General features: G+C 33.3%; 2 protein-coding genes across 3 annotated transcripts in view; one reads left to right on the top strand and one right to left on the bottom strand.

Moving 5' to 3' along the window:
* Positions 1-6,708, bottom strand: part of LOC126748996 (inositol 1,4,5-trisphosphate receptor) — a 53,717-nt gene extending 47,009 nt beyond the window's left edge. The window contains exons 1-2 of one of the 2 annotated variants that reach the window (XM_050458583.1): positions 6,458-6,708; positions 6,096-6,212 (exon numbers count right to left, since the gene is read on the bottom strand). In XM_050458583.1, the coding sequence (XP_050314540.1) occupies positions 6,096-6,212; positions 6,458-6,480 (140 nt within the window). In that variant the 5' untranslated portion in view covers positions 6,481-6,708. The remainder of the gene's footprint in view (positions 1-6,095; positions 6,213-6,457) is intronic. The other variant, XM_050458584.1, reaches the window with a different exon arrangement.
* Positions 6,709-14,865: 8,157 nt separating this feature from the next.
* The window catches only part of LOC126749010 (ubiquitin-conjugating enzyme E2 H), a 50,035-nt gene continuing 41,551 nt past the window's right edge, over positions 14,866-23,349 (top strand). The window contains exon 1 of the mRNA XM_050458610.1: positions 14,866-15,269. Within this exon, the coding sequence (XP_050314567.1) occupies positions 15,217-15,269 (53 nt within the window). The 5' untranslated portion in view covers positions 14,866-15,216. The remainder of the gene's footprint in view (positions 15,270-23,349) is intronic.

Below are 23,349 nucleotides of genomic sequence, written 5' to 3'. Positions count from 1 at the left end.
TAGAAGATCAGACTCGAAATTCTGTTGATCAAAGTTCTTATAATTACAATACGTTACCACTTTAGGTAAAGTTTCAGGTTGAATGTAAAGATTGCAGTATATAAGTTCATGATCTGATTTGTTATGCATTTGATAGTGTATAACATCTCCGCCTACAAACTTTTTATTGGATGTTATAAAAACGTCAATTAGCCTTGCTTTATCGCCAAAATAACGCGTTGGGTTTGATACAGGTTGATGTAATTCAAAATTATTGAGAAAAGTATCTACCGAATTACTCATGCTATTATGACGCAACAGATATATGTTTAAAATACCCATAAATACTAATTCATCACAAAGAGAAATCATGTCGGCCACTGAGCCCTCTAATATATTAACTGCTTGCAGTGCACTAAACCGCGGAGGACGATAGAAAATTCCTACCCCCAAAGTGACATTATTAATTTTAGCCAAAGTTGTTCTAAAGTTTCTTCTTGTGAAACGTTATCCAGGACATTTACAATTAAATTCCTACGTACGTACACACCAACACCACCTCCACGACCCTGTCTATCCATTCTATGATATGTGTAACCCTAAATAGAAATAGCAGTATCGGGTATGTCTGCAGTAAGCCAGCTCTCGGATATTCCCAACATGTCCAGTGTTAATTCTAAAGTAATATTACGAATTGCGTCAATACTTGGCAAAAGAGACCGAATTTTAACATGACCGATTTTAAGACTTCGAATATTGACATTGTATGCCATTTAACTTACAAAACAAACAAACAAACAAAAAACAGATACCGTATTTATAATTTTTATCCTTAAGAACTTGTTTGGATTTTTTTGAAAAGGTCATACGAACGTTGAATTCGAATTTATCGACAGCAAAAATCCTCTACTATCGAATTTTTGTGCTGATATGTTTCGTTTTTTATAACTTATAAAGAAATAATGAAAATAAAATTAAAACTTTAACATCCTGTATATGACTAGCCAAATGTGTCCAAATTCTAATATTTTTAACAAAAAAGAGAGCTCTATGTTCACTAAGTTATGGGACACCCCGTATATATTTAGTAAATAGTAAGAATAGTGAAAAAATCCTTTACGTATAGGGCTAAAAATGCATATTAAGGGAGTTAGGGGCACTGAAAAGGTGATTTAGAAAAAACAGTCTTTTTGAAATTGTAGTATGTATGTAGATCGCCACAGATGCAAATTTTCTGAGTGTAAGGGTAAAACCCAAGTTTTATGCGATAAATGTATTTTTTTTATAAAAGGCAAAAACACAAAATCTACAGCATCACAGAAAAAAACAGAAAAAGTTGTAATGCTGTAGATTTTGTGTTTTTGCCTTTTATAAAAACGTATGACCAACGCATCTTTGGGAAAAAGAATGAATTTTTCTAGATAAATGTAATGTCAGGTTGTATTTAAATAAAGATCGAAATTGTTTTCGCCATTTTCACGTAGAATAATTAAATATTCTTAGGTTTTATATTTAGTTTAAATATATTTTGTATCTGTTTTTAATGTTTTTTATTAAATACGTTTTCCGGTAATTTTTCTGTTTTCTTTCCTCTGGTCAAATTTGTGCCACATATCAAATATGTAATTTTTTCCAAAACCAAAACATTATTTTTGCGATATGACCTATCACATATATTTTTTTCATCCTAAAGAAAAAACATACAGCAAGAGGCTAAATGTTCCAATTCTTACAGAAATTAAATCTATTAATTAGTATTTTATGAAGCTCTGAAGATATTTAATCACCTTAACAGACAATAGAACAAGCAGCCACAAAGAAGGAACTTAATAGCCACTTGCGTGAATTCTTAGTTGAATGAGCCTATTATACACTTTAAACATTTTATAATGATATTTTATATTTTAATGACTAAAGTGTACATATTTAAAAGGTTTATATTTTTCTTCTTTTTTGTAATGATTTTATATTGTTCTTGCTGCTGTGGGGATTGTGTGGTTGCGCTGTGTAAATTTTAATCAATTATTAAATGTAATCAAGTAGCTTGATCTATGATATTGATGTAGTGTAATTATAAGCTTTGTTTGCACATAACATTCATAACAATAAAGCATATGTTGACTTTTGACTTTAAGAGGTCTAGTAAAAAACATTAATGGAAGGGATATATCTATCAAAAGATTAAAGTGATGTAATCAGGTATTCGAAAATAACGTTGATCCTTAATAATCTCTTAAGTGAAATATTTTCAGAGAGTAAAAACCAGAGAGCGGCTTTTAACACCAGTAAATATGTATAGTAGGGAAAAACGTGATAAGAATTGTAATTGTATAATTGATTCTTCTAAATAAAAATTTGTTGACAAAATAAATATTCTTAAAAGCAAAAAAGCTGCACCACAAAGTAAATAAGAGAAAGATCCTCATACAGGGGATTACAATTTTTTAGATTTGAATAAATCATTTGACAGTCATTGGTGAACATTAAAGCAAATGCAAGGACTTCCGCGTCATCCTTCACTCAGTCACACCCGTTTTGCAGACACTTTCCTCACTGCTGCCGTTGGTGGCTGAACCTATTCATGTTGGTAGGCAGGCCAGATGATGAGAGAAAGAAGTAATGTGACCAATATATTAATAAATCCATGCAACCCATATTTAACTATTAGTACAGGGTGTTTCAGAACTATGAGATCAAACTTCTAGGGGTTGTTCAGTGCAACAGTAGAATCCATTTGAGTATAGGAACCCATGTCCGGAAATGTGTCACTACGCCACTACGGCCCTAAGACGCGTTTAAATTTAGAAAAAAATATTAATTACCTAAATAGGATCTGATGCATTTATTTTTACCTTTTGTATATGATAACATCACAACAATTGTTCAAAATCTCTTCCTCCAACCTCAATACACCGATTTAAACGCCGCATATGATTTCGGCGGACTACACTAAAAATTTGATCCTCGTTTTGAATGATTTCAAATGCTGCTGTTATTCGTCCAATTAAGTCTAGCTCTGATTCTACTGGAGTTTCGTAGACTAAAGACTTACATGTCCCCACAAGAAAAAATCGAGCGATGTTAAATCGGGTGACCTAGGAGGCCAAGAAACTGCTCCACCTCTGGCAATCAAACGGTGCCTAAACCGCTGAGCCAAATACTCGCGTACTTGTACAGCAAAGTGAGCCGTCGCTCCATCATGCTGAAACATTTTCAAGGAGTTCTGGAAGAACTTTCTCCAAGAAACGCAGATAAATAGGTCCTGTTAACCGTTCCGGTAGAAGGTATGGCCCAATTAAATAATCATCAACAATGCCTGCCCATATGTTGACAGACCAACGATTCTGATGTTTTCTTGGAAAAATTGCATAAGGATTTTCTTCGTCCCAAACATGGCTATTCCTACTATTAAAAATACTGTCTCTTGTGAAAGAGGCTTCATCGGTCCAGAAAACATATCGTAAAAAATTTGGTTGTGCAATGATGTGATCCAGAAGCCATCGACAAAATTGAACTCTAGGATGATAATCGGCTGCAGTCATACCTTGAACTTTCTGGAAGTGGTAAGGATGGGGTTGTTGCTCGTGTAGTACCCGCCAGACAGAAGCGTTACTCGTATTCATATTCTTAGCGACGTCACGTGTGCTATTTGATGGTTCATTGGTAACTCGCTGAAGCAGCTCTTCAAATTCTACCGTTCTTACGGTTCGAGCAACACCAGTATCATGCATCTTGGTCTTAAACATGCCTGTCTCAGCAAGCCGCCGATGAACCGCAATAAACTTTTTGTATCCAGGATGCTGTCGTTCGGGATAACGTTCATTATACAACCGCGATGCTGCTCGTGCATTGCAGTTTGTTGCTCCATATGCCAAATGCATATCCGCCAATTCTTGATTGGTAAAGTTTTCCATTAGCAATAAATGTTTAAAAATCGTAAGCTATACAATTTTTAAACATGACATTGAGAATTGACATTGATAAGCGTTGATTTTAAACAATTGTTATGGTATCATGTACAAAAGGTAAAAATAAATGCAGCAGATCCTATTTAGGTAATTAATATTTTTTATAAATTTTAACGCGTCTTAGGGCCGTAGTGGCGTAGTGAAGCATTTCCGGACATGGGTTCCTATACTCAAATGGATTCTTCTGTTGCACTGAACAACCCCCAGAAGTTTGATCCCATAGTTCTGAAACACCCTGTATATGTTAAAGTCAAGAGTGCTAAGTCTAATGTTTATACTAGTGGCAATCAAATTTAGAGTCTCTGCTATTTTTAATTGCTGTAAACACTATATTATGTCCTGTAGTTAATTGAAAGGCCTTAAGTTTTGTTGATTTTTGCTGAAATTTGGAAAGTATTGAGGGCTGATGTAGTTTAAATCATTTTAGTTTTAATGAAAAAGTTCTATATCTTCAACTCTCCTCAAAACTTATGAATTATAATTAAATATAAACTTAAAAATACATTACAGTATTAATGATACAATAATATTAAGATTGCATGCATGTGAAAGACTTTAGTGACAGTGGACTATGATCTGGCATTTATGAATAGTTACAGATTTATTATTCAGGAATTCAACAGGTTTTCTTAAAAAAATATACACCACAAAGTTTGTCTTGTATGGATGTATAAAATTTTAACCAACAAAATAAACATCAGAAAAACTTACATATAACATCGGACAAAGAAGGCCTTTTATTTTAGATTTTTCCAGACAAACATTTTTATATCAATCAGTCACCAATCTATGAACTGTGCAACTATTTTAATCTTTATGCTAATGACTCTAGAGGAATTAGATTTATTTAGTTTCATAAGTAGTTTTAGATTTGTAATTTGGTTTATTTCTCTTTTGGATAACTAGGTCCACTTAATTAGCTATGTAGGAGTGTATTTATTAGTATTTAGTTCTCCTTGAATTTATTAGTTGTTAAAACGGTATCTATAATTGGCCTCTTGGTTGTTAATGCTATCATTATAAATAAATAATTAAGTTGGATACATTTGGCTTATTTCCCACAACCATCCAAATAGACCATAGACAAACCAATTTTATATTCGGTCAAACATTATTGAAAACTGATAGTTTGGTACATCAAAAATACATGGAAAAAAAATGAATTGGGCATGTTTCAACAACACACCAAAAATTTTTAAACAAACTAAATTTTTATGACAAATTTCAAAATTCAAATTTAATACAATCTCCATCCCACCCTAAAATTTGACAGCATTGGAATTAGAATTTGCTTAGATTCAAAACTACAAAAAATGGAAGTTTTCATGCATATCATTGGATTGAAAGCATTTTTAACTCGATTGCAATGCACACAAAAACAGTAAATAGATAGTGGAATGCCTGGAATATAAATTATAAACATATTAGTGGAGCAGTAGAATACAGTGCCTAAGAAGCATATGATTTGTTACTGAAGGTCAATCCAAGAACAAATAAAGCAAAAAATATATTTGTTTTATATAATAATATATTTGCCAAATATATTGGGCAAGAATGTAATTAATTTCATAAGATTCTAGAAGTAATATAAACTGCCACTGTGAAATATAATACTGTTTAATTAGGTTAAGTACTTTTTTAATTCCCAGGTTGTGATACACAAGTCAACTTAAAAATTAACAAGACTAATTAACAAAATTATAACATTTTCCATAGATGCTTTTAATATAGAAAAAACTATGCATTTGTCACACACAAGTGATGGAAGAAATTGTATTCTTTAAATACCATAGTTCTGATAGATCACTTGCTAGGTTAAATTTCACTTTAGCTTTAAATTTTTAGTATCACAATATAGCCCTATTATTTTATTTTGCTCAATATATTTGCATGTATGGTTGCCTCCATAAATAATCTATTTGGAGGTAAATTTTTTAATGGGGCCACTGAAAGACTGGACTATCTGCACCTTTTATGATAAAAATGACTACAAATTAGATTATTTGTTTGAGGGAACTGTAGTACTTCCATGATTACAGTTCACTTTCTCATTATTTAATAATCTGGATTAAATTAGACAGCAGTTTAACTTTCTTGTTTTAAGTTATTTGTTTGTATAAATCCTACTTTTGCTGGACAATGACTTACCCTAAAGTACTAATAAAGCCAGATACACCTCCTTCTGCATAAAGTGATACTATATCACCAATATGCAGTACATTTCCACCTGTTTCACTCATAGTTGTTGGTTTAAACTCCATGCTACTATAATATAGAAATAGTTGTTAGCTTATGCTTAAAAATTACGATGTTAATTTCATAAACGTATCTTAGATGAATACAAGTTTACTTGATCATTATCAAAAGTGAAATTAAATAAAACCAATTGGCACTAACAATGATTTTTTTAATGTTTACTAGTTGTTTTTCGACATACCAGCTAAAATTATTCAGTAATCAATAGTAAAAATAGTTGAAACATTCACATTTTTATAAAAAACAAAACTTACAGCTTAGGATATATTGACAACATATCATTAGAAAAAAGGTTATCCTTTCCTCAAGTTTTAAGCATCTAGTAATTATATTCTTTAAGTCGCCATATAAATATTTATTCTCTTTTCTATAAATGCACACACTAACTCCATGTAATTAATGTATAACCCTATAATTAATTCGATTTGATAAAAATAAATTTTAAAAAAATCTCCAAATGTTTAAAATAATAGTGACATGATACATGATGAGAAGGAAGATCCTAGTACCTGTCACATGTCGATTGTCTATTGGCTCCATCTGGATAGTAAGCGCTATACACAGCAATTGACACACTGTTGCCATTTTTGTCAAATAAAGAAGCAAGTTGTGATATTAATACGATTTAATACGTTTTTTTTTTGGAAAAATTTTAACAGAAAGAATATTTGGTAATAGATGTACTTTACCGTGTTTTCTTCGCATCATACCAAGAATAACACAAAATGAAGGCTATTTGTAGAACCCTGTTTGGTTAGCTGGATAGAGGCCATGCTCTTGAAACGTCATGTATCTGCCCAGCTCAACAACGAGATTGTCGAAACGTTGGCGGCTAGGGGCTGCCCGCAGGGAGGAGTTTTGTCCCCTACCTTGTGGTGCCTTGTGGTCGACAGCCTGATAAATCTTTTAAACAACAATGCTGGACTTCTAAACAACACACAGGCCTACGCTGATGATCTGGTAATCCTTTGCCCAGGGAAAGACGCCGTCCCAATGCGGGGCCCTATGATGAGAGCCCTGCGTATGGTGGACATATGGTGCCTCTCGGGGGGTCTCAGGATTAACCCCAAAAAAGCAGAGCTCCTACTATTCACCAGGAGACGTAACTTTGGCACGCCCCTTGTTATATCTCTAGGTGGCGTGCAGCTGCATTACTCCAGGTCTGCATTACTTCATTTCTGGGAATCAAGTTAGATCCCAAACTCTCCTGGCACGATCATGCAGACACCAGAATGGAGAAGGCCACCTGCGCGCTATGGGCCTGCAGGCGGGCTTTCGGCAATACCTGGGGTCTGTCTCCTAAGATCCTCCACTGGATCTACTCGCGCATTGTGAGACCTCTTCTCACATATGGGGCTATCGTTTGGTGGCCATGTATGGAGAAAGCGAAAATTCGTGCTCAACTGGACAGAGTCTTGCATGTCTCGGCATAACGGGTTCCATGCGGACGGCGCCAACTAGAGCGCTTGACACTCTGCTGAGCCTTCCGCCTCTGGACCTCGTTGTGCAATTCGAGGCAATGGGGACTGCGTACAGGCTATACGTCCTCGGCGAACTACGTGCTGGCGAGACCGGTCACGCAAAAATTTGGTCACGGGCCATACAGGAAAGTCCTCTCCTTCTGATGGGCAGTGACTGCATGGCTCCAATTACCGTGGACTGCGAGGGATTTGTGACGTACTCTGCAGGCAGAGAGGAGTGGCAGCATTCCAACAGACCTGCCTTGCTTAATAGGGGGACCATCTGGTACACAGATGGCTCCAGAATGAATAACAGAGCTGGATCAGGGCTTTGTGGTGGGTTCCCACATACCAGTAGGGCATACTCGCTGAGGGAGCACGCCACTGTCTTCCAGGCCGAAGTATTCGCTATATTAAAATGTGGACAGAAAATCCTAAGCTGCGAACTTCGCAATACAGTCGTATCAATATGCTCGGACAGCAGAGCTGCCATTAAGGCTATCACGGCCGCAAAGGTAAGCTCCAAGCTTGTACTAGAGTGCATAAAAGTCCTGAAAAAATTGGTACAGGTTGGATGCAGCTCGTCTGGATACCCATGGCCACGCAGGCCATGCAGGTAATGAGGAAGCGGACTCTCTTGCCAAACTGGGATCTGCGAATGTGCCGATGGGGCCGGAACTTATAGTTGGTATCGCCAAATGCGTTGCGGTCGCGTCAATGAAGGGTCTGCTGGACAAGTGGACCAACCGAAGATGGACTGAGTCCCCTGGTATGAGACAGGCCAAAGCGCATATAGGTGGGCCCTCTGCCTGTCTCACCAAAAATCTACTACGCCTAAAAAGACGCGAAATTCGGCTAGTGACAGGTCTTTTAACCGGTCACTGGCACTTAAGAAGCCATCTCCATACAATCGGTATTGCGGACAACCCGGAATGCCGATGGAGCTGTGAGGAGGATGAAACCATTGTCCATGTAGTCGGGGAGTGCCCAGCACTCACGCGCGCCAGGTTCAAATACTTGGGTAACACTTTCAGTGTACCGAGCGACTTTAAGTCCTTCAGACCAGAGAACCTTATCGGTTTCTCTAAGGCCGTTGGGCTCTTGTAACCCCCGGTGGGGCATGACGGGTCCATCAGGAGACCTATATTCACAACTGCCTTGGCAGCCCACTGTTTCAGCAATTCAATTCAAGGCTATTTGTAAATGTTTATATTATATTTAATACTTTTGGTATTGGACAGTCACAATTTTATTTATAAGGGGAACACTATAAATGAATATTTTTCGACTTCTTGTCTCAACCCCCTGGTAGGGGTAGCTGTCACCCTTAGAATCTAAAATGAGAATGGCAGTCAAGTGGTAAGTACATCGTTTTAAAGAGAGTTCAATTCTCTTTTCAGTCGTATCCTACGTTGTTGCTTTTTGTCTAGAGGTTTCCGGATAATCGCATTTCAAAGTCGCAGAAACAATAAAACTCGACTGAATTGAGATTTAGAGTTTCACAAAAACTATTGCATTCAGATGAATACGTTGTTTATTCAACCAAACATGGTAATCAAGTTTAAAAGATGTAGCCAAAACAGAAATATTACTGTTAGTTCGCTTTTTCTTGTTGGGTTCTTCAGTGAGAACTTTTATTAAGTGCATAAAAAGTGAGAACGACTAAATCTCTTTAAGAAAGAACTGGATTTATTTTCATTTATGGAGAGGTTGGAAATTACGCACGAAGGACGGCATTGGTTTTCAATGAAAGATCTGGAAATCGTGAAGTATGTCACAGGGAGCTTCACAGACTGTTGAACACAGAGCATCAGCTCAGAAACAGTAAGAAAAGCACTGAAAATGCATAACCTCAATCCATACACAATGCCCATACCTCAAGAACTCTATGACGATGATGTTGATAGAAGAATAGAGTTTAGTGAATTCATGAATCATGAAGTAAACGCCATCCCTAATATTCTGCAAAATATCTATTTAGAGATGGATATTAATTTTTTCTACATGGAGATGTTAACAAACAAAATTCTCTATATTGAGATGATGCATACTCGCATATTTTTCGACAAGGACATGCACAATATCACCAAAAAGTTAATACTATTAATCGTCTGAATCAAGGATGATAATCCTTAAACTAGAAACTCAAATAGGTACAAAGCGTAATTTTACGGAAGGATTTATCAACATTTCTTTAGGAGAGTGCTCCATCTCATTGTTTTCTTTCGACAATTGCTGAACTACAGATTTCCGAATTGACGAAATGAAAGATTGACAGAAGGGAACTAATTGAATAGCATAGGATTTAATACTTTTAGGCTTCTTTCTTTGGGGACATCTTAAATCTGTTGTTTATAAAATACAAGCTGCCGATATTGCTGATCTTAAAAAACGAATTGCAGCAGAATTCCAGTCAATTTCCGGTAAAGTTTTCCGAAATGTTAGAGAGGAGTTCGACAACAGACTTTATTGTCGTTTATAGGATGTGCGTAAGGATGATAATAAGGATCTACCCATGTATTTAATTGTAAAAATTTCTCTTTTGTAAACAAAAAGTTATTTTCGTCGAAATAAAATAATCAATACATAGTAAATCAGTTATTTAAACTAGATTTTCCTGTTAATCAACGATTTGCACGGTATAACCTTCTACATAAGTACTATCCTCTTCTAAGTATTTGTACTACAATAATAATATTAATAATAATAATAATAATAATAATAATAATAATAATAATAATAATAATAATAATAATCATAGAGATTCTTGTAATGCTGAGTATTTGACTAATTGAATGTTACAAATACTTTTGGATTAAATGTTATATTCATAAAAAAAATCCTTTTTCGTTCTAAACAATCTTTTAAATATTGTAGTAATAGACCCTGTATATATATATATATATATGGTCTTGTACTGCTGTAACGGCAATTTATATATGTTTTTGTACAAAATATAAGACAAGAAGAGAAGTAAACTCTTTAGAAATACTTATAATCAATATACAATGAAAAATTGAACTGAGGGTCTAAGATCACACCAAAATATTTAATTTCATATATATTAACAATTTTATTTCCGTTTATATATACTTCACAATTTGAACCAGCTAATCGTTTCCAATTTGTTATTGAACCTAAAACCATACACTTTGTTTTCACTATATTAAGTTTTACAGTATTTTTACAAAGTAAATCATGCAATATCTTCATCTCCAGGCTCATTACATCTGTAAACTCTTAAAAAATGTTTCCTAGCTATACACACACAACGGTATCGTCAGCAAATAAATTTACAAAAGAATTTGGTAAGTCCATATTTCTATCAGTAACATTGTTCTATTAAACCTGTTACTTAAATAATCACCAATCCATTCTAATACTAAGCTTTTTGCACCATATACAGGGTGCCTCCGATTAAGTCGGCACTATTGGTATCTTTGTTAATATTTAAGATACAGGGTCGGTTAAATTAGCAAACTAGTAGGATTTTTTCTGCTGATTAAAATGGTGAAAACAGAAAAAAAATTGAACATCGCGTTTTCGAGAAAATGTGAAAAATGTACTTTTGTTAAATGGAATCCCTGTATGTTTTTACATAAATCAAAAGATAATAATTTTCTTAATAAAAAAGTTTATTGACACTAATAGTCTAAACCTAAAAATAACAAAGTTATAGCGATATTAATAATTTTGTCAAATTTAGGCAAGTTGGCCTTTTGAAAGCAAAAAAAATAAATCATTGTTTGAATAATAAAATGACAGTAGCCGTAAAGATTTTATTAAATAAAGAAAAACTGACAGTTATATGTTAGCAAAGTTTGTGATTTTTGTAAAATCTAAATTAGTAAAATGCCTTTTACGCATATTGAAAAATGTGATATGTTAGAATGTTACCTTGTATGTCGAAAAAATACTGACAGAGCGCTAGAAGAGTACCGGCAGAGATTTTAGACTCGTAACTTGCCAAACCGTAGATACTTTTTAATTCTCTACAGAAAATTTAGAAGTAACGAAAACGTGTTTAAAAGAACTAGAAGAAGGAACCAATTTATAGTAAGCGAGGATGTTGAAATTTCTATTTTGGCATATTTTGAAGCTCATATGGAAAACTCAACTAGAGATTTAGCAAGAGCTTACGGTGTGAGCTTAGTAACAATTTGGCAGGTCTTCAACAAACACAAATTTGTGCCATATAAGTATCGACCAGTACCAACATTGTTGCCCGGCGATAACGAAAGAAGACTTGCTTTTTGCAACTGGTTACGTAATGCATATGAAGCTAATGATAATATTTTAAACCGTATAATCTGGAGCGACGAAGCTAATTTTTCAAACAAAGGTATGTTTAACCGTAAAAATGTACACTATTGGTCCCAAGAAAATCTTTTGCTTACTGATCCCAGAAATCCTCAAAATCAATTTAGTATAAACGTTTGGTGCGGCTTAATAGGAAGCCAAGTAATAGGACCTGTGTTTTTTGACTGGAAGGAGATATGTTGATCTGATATTATCTGGAGCGCTGGAAGATTATTTGGATAATGTTAACTTGGAGAGACGGCAACAAATCTATTTTCAACAGGATGGAGCACCTCCCCATCAACTAAATGATGTAAGAATATTACTTAATAGACTGTTTGACGATAAATGGATTGCGACACGTGGCCCGATTCGTTGGCCGCCTAGGTCACCAGACCTAACCCCTCTAGATTTTTATTTTTGGGGTTACATAAAAAATGAAGTGTATAAAAAAAAATACAGAACCGTTGATGAACTTCAAACACATATTAGGCAAATAATTGGGTCAATAGATAGAAGATCAATCTGAAAAGCTACAAGACGTGTGCTTAAGTGTGCTCAGAAATGTATTAAATAAGATGGCGATGTTTTTGCTCATTTATTGTAAATTAGTAGTTTTACTTAATGTTATTTATTTCAAAGCCAACTTGCCTAAATTTGACAAAATTATTAATATCGCTATAACTTTGTTATTTTTAGGTTTAGGCTATTAGTGTGAATAAACTTTTTTATTAAGAAAATTCTTATCTTTTGATTTATGTAAAAATATGCAGGGGATTCCATTTAACAAAAGTACATTTTTTACATTGTCTCGAAAACGCGATGTTCAATTTTTTTTCTGTTTTCACCATTTTAATCAACAGAAAAAATCCTACTAGTTTGCTAATTTAACCGACCCTGTATCTTAAATATTAACAAAGATACCAATAGTGCCGACTTAATCGGAGGCACCCTGTATATTCGTAATTTTTTTAAGAGAACTTCACGGTCGATTGTCTCGATTGGCTCGTCCACAAAAACACTAGGAACAGTTTTTTCGTCATTTATGTCATTTGTCCTGCTCGCCTCACAACATACTACAACGCCGGCTTACCAGGAATGGTTACTTCTAAATGTCCAGTAAAAAGTAAGTTATTTTTTTTCATAGTAGGTCTTCACTTGAGTGACAAATAATGGTCTCAATAATTTTGTTCACCACTGGAAATAAATTTATGGTGTAGAACCTTAGGTTTGGAAACTTTTCATATTGGAATCGTTATGCTTGTTTTTACTTCTTCTGGAACGTTTTCCATTTTCAGAGAACAGAAAAGTGTTTATTAAGGAAAGCAGAGGATATCCCAAAACACAAAAAATAGTCTTTCATTTATTTTATAATTAAAAATCGTCACTGGTAGCTTGGTTCTTTTGAAAAACAAAACTTTTTTTTCTGAAAGATTAAGGTACTTGAAATAAATCAGCTTTTACTGCCTTTTCTGAATATTTCCGGATATTTCGCTTGAACTGTCCGAATGACAGTTTTTAAAATTTTGTTCAATTGTTCTCAGATATTATGTTACCAAGTCAACGTCCATAACGTCACCATTTTGTTTTTTGTTTCCCACTAAGCTTTTTAATGTACGCCAGATTTTATTGCTATCTGCTTTACACATGTCTATACTTCTTTCAAAGTATTTATTTTTTTCACTGCGTATCGGTGAATTGACTTTATTGCGCAACACCTGATAATTTGACTAATCCAAATCATTTTTAGTTAAGCTTCCTGTATGCTATATCGCTTTCTTTTTGGACTTCTATAACATTGTTATTAACCCAAGGATATTTTCTAAAAAAACGCATTTATTTTGGGGCAGCTTTATCCACTGCACTTCTGATAATATTCATAAAATCTAAATAAATTATATTTACATCAGTCGATAGAGATTCAATGCACTAGTTTTTGTGCAAGCACTATCCTGAAAACCATGCATGCAAGTTTATTTCTTTCTGCAAATTTGAAAAGCGATTATTCGGAAACCTCTGGATAAAAAAGCAACAAAGTAGGTTACCACTGAAAAGCCAGGATACAACGTTCTTAAGAAGTTAAGAAGGCTAAAAAAATCATTTAAAGTGTCCGTCTTATAAGTTATTTTTAAGTTATCTTAAGTTGATGTGTCTTTCCGATTTTTTATATTTTTAACTGCAAGAAAAATATTACGGGTACGTAATATTTTTCTTGCAGTTAAGTTTTCAAATTGACACCCTGTATACCTAGTTCAGTTTATTAATTTCAAAAAAATCTCAAGGTATTATCTGACAACCCAATCTGCGATTGCGGGGCAACTGTACGGAGATACAGTTGTTAATAAAACATTTAATTTTATTTATAAAACTCTCAGAGGCGTATGCAATTGTATATAGTCATCATCATAGAACACTAAACATTCAAACATAAAAAAACGAACAAACGGAAGCAGCCGCCACTGAATTCTTCAATATTTGTCAATACAAATAAGCAACCAATTAGGTGCGATTAAACCGCATATACCCTTTCGCGTGATATTGCCAGTTTGATCTATATCGATAAGATCGTTGAAAGAATGTTCGCTTTAAACTATATCCAGTAATAAGAAATTACAGTTCTTAAATACAAAAATTAAAGAACTTTAAAGATCATGTTCCTGAAAATTTTGTCTACATTTTCAATGATTGTACAACATTGAATTTCAAATTAAAGTAACTTCCCATCCATCTGAATTCTTATTTTCTAATTGAACTCTTGGCAACGTCGAAAATATTTGTCTGAATTCCTTTCGTGGCCGCACATTCGATAAGCCATACAATAAATTAGCTTTTATTAGTTTGCATTTTTAATGAGTAAATTGTTTGATTTTAATTTCAAAATTAACAAAATGAATACAAACCATTGAAAGAAGTTTAAATAAATCAAATTTTTGCTGTCGGGCGAAATATGCAGCAATCTTAACTACTGTGTTGTGAGTTGTCTATACAAAGAGATGGGCGCGTGGCAACAATGTTAATATATTTCCCAGATTTAGCTGCTCCTCTTTGTGAATGAATCTTGCTGTCATCTCACAATCTGACATCTGACTCAAATAAACAAAAGTTGAAAAGAGTTAAAATTGTGTTGTGTGGATGGGTCATCAATGATTAAATCGTTTAAACAATTTATCTTTTGGCGTATTACGCGTTAAAAAAATTCGATAATTCATAATTATTTAGTTTCACTAATGGTAGTGTTTTTGTGAGAACGAAATATGTCATCCCCTAGTGCTGGCAAGAGACGTATGGACACTGATGTTATTAAACTGTATCCTTTCTTTGTTACTGATGGTGATGGGTGATGGTGAAAACGTAAACACAACAGTCATGCATATCAGCTGATTGTCACAATTATGAGTTTTATTTAACATTAATCATTGATCTTCACTTTGATTGCTTATATCATAGTATAGGTTGTAAACAGTTAATCTAAGCTTTTAAATTTTTATTTATAGCCAATAGACAGACATATTGCAGCTGACTTTTAATTACTTTTTATTTTTTTCTTGTTTGAGAATGTTAATGATCTCAATCTTTGTTTGATTGGAAATTGAATACTGCTTTTAATTAATCAATTTTTTTATTTTAAGAATTATTTTAATTTTTGCTTAAAATTTCATGAAATAATTTTAATTCTACCATGGAGCATTTTGTTGCAAAATAAATGCATAAATAAAAATATTTTTTTCAAACTCCATCTCCCCCCTGCTACAAAAAAGCAGATACATTTTTTCTTAATAGAAGACACATCTCGTGAGAGTATAATTAATGTTGAATGTAAAAATAAGCAGTTGGTGGTATTATATAATGGTATGTTGGTGGTATAGCATCATTTTGCAGTTTATCAAAAAAATTAAACCAAACTTGTTGTATCAGGAAAGAAATATCTATGAAAGCAAATAGCATCAATAGCTTAAATGATGACTACAAGCCAAACTTTCAAAATCTCCTGTAACTATAGTATAAAGAATATAGACCAAAGATGTAAATACCTATATTCCATCTTTAAGTAAATACAAAATAACATTCTCAATAATAGGCATAAAAAATTAATTATGTTCATGAAAATTATTTATTTCTAGAGAAAATCACACTTTATAATTATGTAAATTACAATATTATGCAGCAAATTTACCACAGACTTAACATACTATATACAAAATTCAAAAAAGTAGTCTATTTTTCACAAAGAGACCTCTTAATAATATAAATACAGAGATTAGAGAGACACAAAGTCTTAATTTATGTTTATTTTTTAAAAATGATAACACATGTTTTGCCCTAAGGCATCATCAGATCTAAAAGAAAAAAGAAGGCAACCCTAGTACAAATTTATAGCTTTACTGGTAAGTCATATCTTAACATTGTAATTTATGTCTATGCATTGTTGTTTTTGTACTTGCCTCTTTTTTTCTTTTAGATCTGACAATGCCTTAGGGCAAAACATGTGTAAATCATTTTTAAAACATACCTAAACATAATTTGAGGCCATTGACTTTGTGTCCTCCAATCTCTGTATTTTTATCTACAAAATTTTTTTATATAAGCAAAAAAGAACTTCAAGAAAATAATAAAGATTTAAGTAACAATCTGCCTAAAAGATGCCAAATTGATCAATACTATTTATTTATTCATGCCAAAAAGTACAAACTCTTATACAAGTCAAAATACAGAAAAAAATGTATTACAAATCAAGCATTAAACTAACAAATACAAAGCATCTTCAACAGAAACACAATTTAAACATGAAAAACACAATACTCCTAAAAAGCCACAGTGGAGTGAAGAAATTCCTCAAATGAGTAAAAAGGGTTATTAGAGTAATGACAGTATGTCATTATAGAATGAAAATAGCTGAAATAAGCAATCCAGAGTGTGCCCAGTAAGACAGATTATGGATAAGGAATATGCACCTTGACAATTTGGATGACAACTTTTCAACATAACTCAGCCAGCTTAAACCACCATCAAGAGTGACACCAAGGAAAGTTACTGTTACAGTCGGGAGAAGCAGGAAAGAACTAAAATCTTGATGAACTTAATTCATTTATAACGTCACAACATTGCGAAATCTCAAAATGCATTGAATCCCTAAATGGACCTACACTTGTACCCATTGTTGGCGATTACATAAATAAGGAGAGCATGGTACATTATCTCATTGATTTTTGTCAATTAAATAATATTAAATTCAATTTTCACCAAGACTGTCAACATTTCAGTCCAATGTAACATTTGGGAATAGTAAACTCTCTATTGTTGACATACTGTGGCGGCCAGCTAATTAAAAACGACACAAAATTTAATTTTTTTGGAAAACCATTTTATGCAGTTTTACGAATGATATTTATTTATAAGGGTTAGACATATTAAACACATTCTACCATAAATCAATAGTAATCTATTCAAAAATCTAGGGAAAAAAATGTTTACAAAATTAATGGACAACAAATTAAAAAATGAATTCAATATTTTAATTTTACACCAAAAAAAATCAGTATTTGGTAGGATATCCTTTAGCTTCTTTTATTGCTAGACATCTTCTTTGCATAGATTCTATTAAAGTTTGACAGCGAGTAATTGGGATGGAATACCAAGCTTCTTGAACACCTTTCACTAGTTCGTCCATGTTTTTAAATTGCTTTGGCTGAATTATTCTTTTAAGATCATTCCACAGATTCTCTATCGGGTTGATGTCTGGACTACACGAGGGCCATTCAATTACATCAACGACGTTTTGTTCAAACCACCTCTTTACTGAACGTAATAGGTAATTTTTCTTCTGCATATGGAAGCATCACATTTTCTAATATAGATTTGTATTTTTCCTGATCCATAATTCCATCTATTTTATAAATTGGTCCAACTCCATACCATGACATGCAGCCCCACATCATGATTGAACCACCTCCATGTTTAACAGTTAATTTTGTGAATCTTGGATTTAATTCCTCACCTCGTACGTAAGTACGACCATCCGATCCGATGCGATTAAGTTTTGTTTCATCCGACCAAAGTATATTTTTCCATTGGGTAAGGGTCCAACTCAAATGATCGCGTGCGAACTGCAATCGGAGTTTACGATTCTTCTTTGAGACAAGTGGCTTCTTTCGGGAAACTCTTCCAAATAGTTGAAACTCATTAAGTCGGCGGCGAATTGTTCTTACTGATGGCTTCGGATCGTTTTGTGCATACATTTCACGTCTGATATCTACTGCTGTTAAATGGCTAAACGTACCATAATCTTATCCTCTCTTGCGGTTGTTATTCTAGGCCTTTTCTTCCTAGGTACATTTCTAACCGTGCCGTGAGTTTTATAATGTTTAATAGCATTATGAACCATAAATTTGGAACATTTTAGCATTGCTGCAACTTTACTGTATGAATACCCTTCTTGAATCAAATTTAAAATTACTTGTCTTTTTTCAGGGTCACAACTCTTTTTTTTACCCATAATGTTTGTTTTATATTGACCTTGTATTACTTAAGTGAGACACCAACTAAATGATAAATAAATGCTACACATTCATATTCGACAAAAATTGATAAAAAAAAACAAAAGATGAATCGTTTTTATTTAGCTGTCCAATGTATTTCTAAATTGTTAAAATATCAGATTCCAAACCTGTTTCAAATCCAAATATTTATGCATGTGCAAGCTTAACATGAAGTGATAAAAACATTTATGTGCAAATAGAAAATATACCGTATGATTTTAGCATAAAATATTAAAAATTGTATCGTTTTTAATTTGCTGGCCGCCATTGTACAAGCTACAGTAACAATCATGTAAATGCAAAACACATTCAATCTAATGTTTTACCAAGCTAACTAACTCTAATGTTAAATATTCAATCTCTGCGACATAAAACTAGTGAACTTTCACTTTTTTTGCATGACTTAAACTATCCTAGTATTTTATTACTTACTGAGCACTGGCTTAAACCGGGTGAGCTTATTGATCTACCAAATTATGTTATTTTGTCTAGTTTTTGTCGGAGTTTGTATTCTCATGGTGGATGTATGATATTATTATGTAAAAACTTTTTAGAACACAACTCTTTTTAACAGGTAGATAAATTTAACCATCTCCTAAAGGAAATGACTTTTGAATTTACTGTAATTTACTTCAAATCCATAAACTTATATGTAATTTGTATTTATAGATCTCCTCTAGGAGACTGCAGCGAATTCTTTTTTAAATTAGAGGCACTTTTAAAATTTTGAAAATCCATCGGCAGCTTATGTAGTTCTTACAGGAGACTTTAATATCAACTTTAATGAAAGAAAGAAAGGAAATGTGCTATATTACGTAAGAATAATCTTACAAGCATTCTACAAGCTAAAAAAACAAAATAAAAATACAATTTCAAAAATTAACAAAACAATGAACAAAATTGACACAAGAAGACAAAACTTTTTGAACATACTTGAATTAAAGATAACTAAATAAAACAATCCATTACTACTAAACCTATCATTAAAAAAGTCATCCAGGTTATAATATGCCTTAGCCAATAAAAGCGTCTTTAATTCTCTTTTAAATTTCTTAACATCCGATATATGTCTAACACATAGAAGAACATGATTGTAAATTTTTTTACTTATGTAAATTAATGAGTTTTTGGTAAGGGAAGAAGTAGGAATAGGTAGGGGAACATCATTTACACGACCAGTCAAATGGCCAGTGTCAGAGGGTAGTTTGGGAATTTTGTGAATAAGAGCAGCTGTTTTTAAGGTAAAGAGTGAAAAAAGAGTTAGGATTTTTTCAGAAATGAAGAGGGGTTGCAAGAATCTCTTAACTTAGCAGAACACAGGTATCTAACTGCTTTTTTTTGAATAACAAAGACAATGTTAAGTAGCCCCTTATTGGTTAAACCCCAAAAAGGCAAGCCATACCGAATATGAGATTCAATAAGTGAAAAGTACACTGAACGTGCAACCACCCCTCCCAGCTCTTGTTTTGCCATTCTTACTGCAAAACATCCAGAAGATAATTTCCCAGCTAAATGTAATGGTAATTCCTAGGAACTTGCAGCACTCTTTATTGATAAATTTAATGATAAAAATTCTGTCTTTACTCTGCGCCTCGATCATCTAATGGGGGCATTTAATATACATATGCATGTAAAAGATTCTACTCGTATAACACAATCAACAAGCTCCACTATTGACTATATTTGTTCTAATTTTCCATATGACTCCTTGGAGTGTACAGTTGCAAATTCTGCTTTATCAGACCATGAGTTTATACTATGTTAAATAGCAAATATACAAAAGGAATGTAATGTATCTGCACAGCGATATGGTCGAATTTTTGGTATTAATAACTTTAATAAGTTTCATCAACTTTCAGCTCTTGAGTCCTGGAATTCTATTTTCGATTTATCTTCCTTTCACACAAAAATTGTTAAGCTCTTTGATGCTTCCTGCCCAATGATTAAAATCAAACCGAAATCCAAACCTATAAAATCTTGGTTCACGAGGGGTTTGAAAGTATCTTCAAGATATCTGAGATCTCTTCACACAATAAGAAAGTTCACTGACTCTCCAGTTTTTCATAACTATTTCAATTCTTACCGAGCCTTGTATCGTCGTCTGATAAGAATCTCTAAGCAATCTTACTACTCCAACCGTTTAAGTGGTTCATCTAACAAATATAAGAAGAGTTGAAAAATTATTAATGATATTCGTCACAATTGTGGTAAGCAGTCAAGACAATGCCCTGAAGTCTTCCGTGGATCCTCTTTCCTTTATGCCAGCCATTCATGTTCCAAATTCCTTCTTCTTTATACCTACAAACCTAAACGAACTCAAGGATATTCTATATACTGAAAAAAATAAAAATTCCACTGGACAAACTTTCAGCTAAGATTTTTCTCAACCTTACAGAACCGGCGCTAAAGGCACTAGTTGACGCAATTAACCTTTCTTGGAGCAAGGGGATATTTCCATCTTGCCTAAAATCAGCTAAAGTTATCCCAATTCACAAGGGTGGAGCTCTTGATAATCCTTCCAACTTTCGTCCCATCTCTCTCTTGTCTACGCTATCAAAGGTAATCGAAAAACTGGTTAAAAATTGAATAATGTCCTTTTTAAAGTCCAAAAACATCCTCACCAGACTTCAATTTGGATTCCGTAAAAATACCAGTACCAGTGATGCCATGTTTAATTTTTTTCATGAGCTTTACTCCCAGATAAATGCTGGTGGAGTTTCGGCGGCAGTGTTTTGTGATTTATCGAAGGCTTTCGATTGTGTCTGCCACAGGATTCTGCTGCGGAAGCTTCATCATTATGGTTTTCGGGGAGTTTCATCTTCTTGGTTTGCTTCCTATCTGCAAGATCGGCAACGAGTGCTTGTAGGATCTAAGTACTCTGATTACCATCCTATCACCTTGGGAGTTCCTCAGGGTTCAGTTTTGGGGCCTATACTTTTTCTGCTATACATAAATGATCTTACCATTCTTATTGTACGGGGGAAATTTGCCGATGATATCACACTTCTTTGGCACAGCCCAGACACAGATACTCTGCGAACTACATTAGCAACTGATCTTCAAGCAGTAAATCTCTGGTTTGAATCAAACTTGCTGTCACTAAATCCTCAAAAAACCAAATTATTGTGTTTTAAGGGTGTTCTAGACCACGTGCCTTTTTCTAATTCAGTAGTTCAGCAGTTTGATAATACAAAATTTTTGGGTATATTCATTGACAGAGAACTCAGATTTGAAGAGCATATCCTCGTACTTGCAAAAAGGTGTCTGCAGGTTGTTTTGCAGTCAGAGCGGCTACCCTGGAGCTTGGCATGGAGTTTGGAAGATCTGTATATTTTTCATTAATTGAATCCCACCTTAGGTATGCCATTTGCTTCTGGGGTAATGCAGCTGCCTACCTTCTACAAATGCTGCTTGTTTTACAGAAGCGTGCTGTACGTTACATCTGTGGGGCTAAACCAAGAGATTCCTGTCGCCCATTATTTGTTAGGCTGGGCATACACACTGTCTTCTCCCTCTACATTCAGGAAGTGGCCTGCTTACTTTTTGCAAATCGCTTTAAATTTATAACCCCAAATCCAAGATACTCAAGTGAACGATCTAAATCACCCAATCCCCTCCTCCACATTAACTTAAAAATCTATTTTCTACAAGGGAATCAAAATTTTCAATCGTTTACCAGGTGGAATCAGGGAGGCAACATGTATTGACACTTTTAAACGTAAATTGAAAATACTTTTGACCAAAAAATTTTACTATTCACTGGATGAATACTACGTCGACACATTCTAATTTTCCCTAAGTGTAAGTTTACAGTATCTGATTTTTTTTGTATGGTTTCAATTCTTTGCTGTCTTATACTTGAGGAGATAATTATGGAATTTAATTTACTTTTTATGTATTTTTTTTCTGATGTTTGTTTTGGAACTCGAGTGTGTATGGGGTGTAGTGGTTAAGTTTAGTGGTAGTAATTTAAGGCAGCTTTGTTTAGAACAATTTTTCTTTGTTAATAACAATAAAGCATGTTTTTTTTTTTTTTTTTTTGTTTGAAAAGAAAAAAAATCTGGGTTTTTTGTTTTGTTCAATAATAATTTTTGTGAAACAGCTCAGCCTTTCAAGTTAGCACATGACTCTTGAGATATACGAGAATCTAATTGAAGTAAAGTAAAGTTTATTCATGCTTACAAAATTTTTTTTTTACAATTGTCAATAAATGGTACAGTCTAAAATTCATATAATAAAATATTACAATTAAAACATCTTACACATATACAAGTTTAAAATACAAAAAATACCCATTTAAAATGTACAAGAAGAAACATACCTAATTTAAGAGAAATTATATACTGTGGAGACTTTAGTATGTTTAAAAATATATTATATTCCACTAGGTACATAAGCTATGCCTGGGCTAGCAATTCTGCATGTAAATACTTATCAAAGCTATGTACAGCTCTATCAGCTAGAAGTTTTTTGTATTTTAAATGTACCAAAATATTCTTCATTTATAAGTTTAAGTTCATTTGTGGAAGTGTATTAAAAAATAAAATGTAGTTGAGATATAATAATAATAATAATAATAAAAACGTTTATTAGTCACTCAAAAAGCAAAAAGTACAATCAGAAGTACACAGACAGTGAACGTTATTTCAATGTAAATAAGAAAAATAAGAATATTATTCGTTACCCTTAACAATATAATTTTGTACACACATAGTAATAATTTATATCTACATACAGTGGTGGCCAAAAGTATGGAAACTTTTTCAATTTGTATATTTTTTTAAGAAACCAGAAACTATAATAAAGTTACTCATATTGTGATAAAGTATATATAATATATTACCTAACTTA

This window comes from Anthonomus grandis, chromosome 22, assembly GCF_022605725.1.
Source record: "Anthonomus grandis grandis chromosome 22, icAntGran1.3, whole genome shotgun sequence".
Lineage (NCBI taxonomy): Eukaryota > Metazoa > Arthropoda > Insecta > Coleoptera > Curculionidae > Anthonomus > Anthonomus grandis.
Note: the sequence above shows the minus strand (reverse complement) of the source record. Positions and strands in the feature narration are given on the sequence as shown.